This window comes from Myodes glareolus, chromosome 7 (assembly GCF_982192425.1).
Source record: "Myodes glareolus chromosome 7, mMyoGla1.1, whole genome shotgun sequence".
Classification (NCBI taxonomy): Eukaryota; Metazoa; Chordata; class Mammalia; order Rodentia; family Cricetidae; genus Myodes; species Myodes glareolus.
Genome location: NC_142032.1, coordinates 75,956,436 through 75,962,522, shown reverse-complemented (window position 1 = coordinate 75,962,522; position 6,087 = coordinate 75,956,436). Strand labels below are relative to the sequence as shown.

Here is a 6,087-nt window from a genome sequence, read left to right as displayed (position 1 = left end):
GCAGAGCGGTAACCATGCCGTGGTTTCTGTTGTTTTCCCCTTGGCTTCTCACAGCAGCTGCAAAAGTTTACATTCTCACCAGCAGCACAGGAGGGTTCTTTGGAAGCATTTGTTGTTATTTTGTTACTGGGGAAACTGAAGTTCCCATGGGAACTTCATCTCCCTAATTAAAAGAATTTAGAGGCTGAGAGATGGCTTGGTGGTTAAACGCCTGCAGTTCTTCCAGAAAAATCAGCATTTGGTTCCCTGTGTTGATGTCAGTTCACAAACGACTGGTGACTCCAACTCCAGGGGCTCAGACACCCTCTTCCTGGCCTCCAGGGCAAGCACATGGATGTGTACTTGAGCGCACGCGCGCGCGCACACACACACACACACACACACACACACACACGGGGGGGGGCGGTAATAAAATCTTTTTTAATAAAAGAATTTAGAAGTGGAATGAACAGGAATCTTGAGGAAAAATTTATTAATTTAAGAGGGAAACATAGAACAGGATGGGCGGAGATCCTGGCAGCCACCAGAAGAAACAGGAGAAAGCTGTGCCTTTTAAATTAGGAGTGGAAGAGAAGTAGACAACTCATTAAGAAAGAGCGACGGCTCTGCCAAGAAGGAAAGTGAGCTAGGACCGAGGAGAGCCCCAGACTGCCCAGCCAAGCGCTGTTTGGACATTTGCAGCTGTCCTGTGATAGCCCCCCTAAACATGTAGGCTGATACATACAGTCCCCCTGACCATTGTCCATTCCTGCCCCTTGAGAGTGCACCCTCCGCAATGGTCTCTTTGGACACTGTCCATTCTCACTCTGTGAGAGTGCTTTACTATGGCTCTTTGGCCATTGCCCACCCTCAACCCTTATTATTACACACAAAGCTCTATTTTCTATGCTACACTCTGTGTGTCTTACCTGAATTCACTTAATAGAAAACACAAGGACTAGGGCACGGGGTGGAAACAGAGCAAGATCCAGTAAAAATGTCATCTTTACCAGGTCTCTGCGTTCTTTGCTACCTTAATCTTGATTCAGACCATTTCTGCCCAAATCTGCATGCAGATGTATTAGTCATTAAGAGCTACTTTGTCTAGACCAAGGTTGATTTGACTTAAACTTGCTTCCTTCCCTTCCAAGGCCCAAAACAACAAGATTAAGAGTAACTAAACCAACTAGGGCCTCTGAAGTGGCACCAGGAAATCACTCAGCATCAAGTTTTTTATTTTAAAAATGTCCTCAGCGGTTAGCTCTTTCTTGCTTATTGCTCTTCTTCTTTCTCTACAAACCCCCTCCACACCAGATGGTTTTTATTGGCGTTAGTTAGCCTCTTTGTTTCCTTGGCTTTCCAAACAAACTTTTTTCTTTGCCCAAGTACTTTCCCTGAATCATTGGTTTTGTCAAGTAGCAAGCAGACAGCTTGGTTCACTAACGCTGCGAGAATAAATTCTCTGTTCTTCAGCTTTCCCCAGATTAGAATATTATTTCTAAAAGGCCTCTAAGGACCCGGGGGGTAAGAACATCGAGGCACGGCAGAAATACTGTCAGAACACAGCCTAAGCACGGGGAAGTCTTGTGTGTTTCTCTTCACGGGGGAGCTCCGTGGAGTCAGGAGGAGAGTCTAAGTCACAGGGTTTCCCTTCTCCAAACTCACCCCTTCTCTTTGTCCTCCTCCTTCTGGCTTACTTTAGCGAACTGGCCCTAAAGTAGGAATTTGCCAAAAGCATCTTCTTTTTTTCTCTTTAAATCAGAAAACAAGATGTCGTTGTTCCTTAGTCTGGCATTCCATGGCCACTGCCCTGGATAACAACTCCATTCTGGAAACTTCTGATTCTCGAGGACTGCTGGCTTCATCATGAACTGTGGCTAGAAGCACCCTGCCAACCCGTGCCACCGTATCTGACCCCACACAGAGTCTGTCTAAGGTTGAGCTAAACAGTAGCACTTTCGTGAAGAATCGAGTTCCCAGGAGGAGGGAAGAAGTCAAGTTACCGAACACCGTGCTGTGTGCTTTATTCTAGCTTCTGTGAATGAACCAACCCCAAAGCCACGTTCTGTGAATGAGTTCACTCAACGGCCTTGCTTGACATGCGAGGTTGTAACTGTGAGATCCTGGGAAAGTTATTTGTTTCTTTGGCATTCAATTTCCCCCTCTTAAAAGTGGAAACAACTCTAGTACATACCAGATAAGTGAGGGTGAGGGCTAAACAGATTATATGTGTAGGTGTCTATGTCAGATTTGGTAAGTGGTACATATTATATTTATCTATTTATATATTTAGATAATTAGTTATTTGTGTGCACAAGAGAGAGTGAGAGAGAGTGAGAGAGAGAAAGAGAGATGCATATACACCATGGTCTGCATATGAACATCAAAAGATTACTTCTGGGCATCATTTCTCCCCTTCTACCATGTGGGTCCCAGGGATTGAACTCAGGTCATCAGGCTTGACAGCAAATACCAAGAAGCCATCTTGCCAGCCCCATACATAGCTATTTAGATGTTATGAATTATTTGGAGGTAGTGCAAGTATTCAAAGATTCTTTTGCTCTCCTGAGGCAAAGACATAATTTCATTTTTCTTTGTAGTTGAAAAAGCCCCAATATATCCTATATTTTCTGAAGGGACTTTTTATAATGATAAATATTTAATATATGCTTGAAGAAGTGTCTGGCATAAAAGAATACATAAAACGGCAAAGAATGTGTCATAAACTTCTTTTTTTGAGAACAAGGTTTTGTTTGAATATGAACTGGGACTGGCCTTTGACTTGATTCTCCTTTCCATGCCTCCTGCATGTGGGATTGTAGTCTGGCTTCTAAACTGCTCTGAATATGAATGCTGTAGATGGAGAAACCAGTGCTATTATACTGTGTATAATGCAAAAATGCCCATTACGTAATGGGGTCCAGTAAATGTTAATTTCCTTAGAAGTCAGAGACTGGTTTGGGATTATAGGGAAAAGGACAAGCATATATATGTTCCTGGTTTGTTTCTTGCATTTTCTGTCTTCATTTATCTATTTTTTTTCATGGTCTCTCTATCTTTCTAGCTCCAGAGAAGCCTCACCGCCCACCGTCCCCACCCCAGGACGACCTATCACGCTCCTTCAGGACCTCAAAGCAGGGCGTTTCCGTCTTAAGCTAGCTCTGGAGTCTGCTTACATCCAGCTCAGTGCAGAGGACACACTAACCCTGAAAAGTGTGGCTGAGGCAAGTTCAGCACCTTTGGACTTGAAGGTGAGCCTATACCGGTAGAAATGCGACTTCCACACAGAGCAGGGCTTAGAAAGGAGGTGTCCCTTTCAGCCATGAGGGATGTTTGGGGTGGGGGAGAGCTGGGGAGGATACCCCGGTGTGAGGGAAAAGGATACATTTTACCTCCTTTCTTTAACTGACAGATGGCCCCTTTCCAGACCAATAAGGAACTGATTTCTACAGGAATAAAGGAGTTTAACGTTCTGCTGAATCAGCAGGTGAGCCCGGGCACTGTTTGAAAAGACAGATGGGGAGAGTGTGCAATGGGAGGGCAGAGGAGGTTCATTTGAAACTGTAAGGGCAATGGTGGCATTGGTCCAAATGTCTAGAAACAGAATGCAAATCCAAGAAAAGAGATTGTGGGCGTTTATAAGACCGTCTTGGCACTCCGTATCGCTGACCACATTCTCCTTGGCCAATCTCTCCCTTCTCTCCCTGCCCCCAGGTCTTTAACGACCCTCTCATCCCTGAAGAGAGCATGGTGACTGTGGTGGATGACTGGGTAAACTTGTACATCAACTACTACAAGAGCCACGTGCTTGGGGAGCAGCAGGAAAAAGACAAGGCGCTGCAAGAACTCCAGCAAGAGCTGAGTACTTTGGGCAGTCAGTTTCTGACCAAATATAGGACCATTCTGAAGAGCAGAGAGCCCTCAAACAGTGAACTACCTTCCTCATAGCCTGAAGGCTGAAGGTATCACATCTGAGAACCCTGTAGTCTTGGCTCTGGATTATGTCTCCAGACTATTCTCTCATGACGTTGCTGGACCTTGACATCTCAATAAAGACCAATACGAATTTGTTGACTCCTGGCTCTTTTTCCCATCGTTCCTGGATGTGGGTGCATTTGATCACTTTTTCTTAATTATACACTTTAAAAAAAATACTTTAGAGGTTTAATTCAGTCCAGTAGAGGTTGGTAGCTTTAAGAAAACACTAGATAATGCTAGAGGAGGATGTTGGTGTGTGTTCAGCCAGTCAGGAACCAAAGAGAAAGTTCTGGGTGAGGAAGGTAATCGAAAAAAGAAAAGCAGATACAAGTCTTCTATAAATTGCTACTTCCAGAGTTGCTTGTCTAGCCGAGCCCCTGGCTCATCTTTTGCCAGGTCTTTTGCCTTACATTTCTATCTCCTTTAGCTCCAGCTTGACAATATATTAGAACCTTCTATTACAAAGCACTCACGGACACTCAGAGGAGTAGCGTGGTCACTTGCAGCAGGATAGGATGTTGGGACCCATCAGGTGGGAAATCCTTACCTTGGGCTCAGTCATCACCCAGTATAGATCCCAGGTCCCAGAAACAGAAGCAGTCAGCTTACCAACTGCTTTAGATGTCTCCTGTCACTCACAGACTAAGGGTTCCTTTTCCTTTGAGCTCCAGACTCTTTACTTTAGGAAGTTTGGGTGGATACAGAGCCAGGTTAGGGGGGGAAAAATGAGACAAAAACTTAAGACCACAGTTCATTCTTCCATGAAAGCCTGACAACACAGACAGGAATTTCTGAGAGAGAGAGGTGGGTATGGGGTTAGAACTGGCTCAGAGTAAGAGTGTCCCAGCATCCTTCCAACCTTCCTACTGGAGGTCACTCCCTACTTACTAAGAGTGGCAGCTTTCCAGGGAAGCAGGATGCATGCTCCTCTGAGGATAGCTGGTTTTCACGGTGGCTGGAGACTTTCCCCGGACTCCTTGGGAAGTCTCAGGCTGTCAATGGGAATCTGGTGCCTTTGCACAGAGGACAGAAAACAGCTTGACACCTGGGTCAGGACCTGGAGTAGAGTGCAGGTGGGTGTAGGAATCATTGAGGAACCAGATAAGGAAGTTATTTTATTCATGTTGTTACTGTGCTCAATGTACCTGTAAAGATGAGTCCTAATTTAGTTGACCTTAATGCATGAAGACAGTCTTTCTGTAATGCATGAAGGTACCCTGTCCTCAAGTGTTCAGAACAGGGAAGACGATAAAGAATTGGTCTGTCTAATAAGGTGAATGACTAAACACCAGACGCTCCTCCCTGTGAACCTGAGAGGGTCCTTTCAGTGGTGGCCATGTTCTTAATTCTTTATCCACATCTATCTAGAAGAAAATCTAGACTGCTCGGAGTGTCATATTTACAGGTGGAGAATCTCTAATAGTCCAAAACAATAAAATAAATAAAAATAAAGTTACTGAATCATTGTGTACCTCAATTCCATTATTGAAGAAAAATCAGGCAACTTTAGCTACAAGGATAAAGACTCTGTGAGAGACGCTCTGACTCTGTCCCGGAGGAAGGTTATAGGCAGGAGGTGAGACGAAGCTACAGCCCCCCTTATCTACGCCCTGGAGTGAGCCCTCACCAAGGCTGACTGCAAACTTGAACCACACCTTCAGTTCTGATAAGATTCCCCTGCTGGCTGTCACTCTGCCCATGGCAGACACCTTGCCCTCAGAGTGTCCCTGCAATGGACACAGACATTATAGTCACACTAATCTTGATGATAAAGTCACTCTGACTAACGGCATGATTCTAACCCTGAGCCTGACTCTCTCTTTTTTAGAGAGTTTCATAAAATTTTTATAAATTTTGTTTAAAAATTTACTTAAAAATTTTACTTGAAAAAAGTTGTATCAAATATTACTCTTATAGTCAAATTTCTCCATAGGGTTCATGCAACTGCCTGCCTTAAAGGTTATAGTATGACATTCGAATGAAGGGTTTTTCAAAGAGCCACCTAGCTTCAAAACCTCTAAGAGATATAGATATTTTTCAAGTGCCTTTAAGGTGTGAAAACAAGTAATATAATTGTCGAATCTACTTGAAAATGGCGCATAGGGTGAGCACGCCACAGTTGGTACAAGA

The 6,087-nt window shown here is 44.2% G+C and overlaps 1 protein-coding gene across 1 annotated transcript; it reads left to right on the top strand.

Annotated features, from left to right (window-relative positions):
- Window positions 1-3,075: 3,075 nt before the first annotated feature.
- On the top strand, window positions 3,076-4,053 carry Ahsp (alpha hemoglobin stabilizing protein). The gene is made up of 3 exons (XM_048455099.2): window positions 3,076-3,230; window positions 3,392-3,466; window positions 3,694-4,053. The coding sequence occupies exons 2-3, from the start codon at window positions 3,392-3,394 to the stop codon at window positions 3,925-3,927; spliced, it is 309 nt and encodes a 102-aa protein (XP_048311056.1). The 5' UTR covers window positions 3,076-3,230; the 3' UTR covers window positions 3,928-4,053.
- The last annotated feature ends 2,034 nt before the right edge of the window (window positions 4,054-6,087 follow it).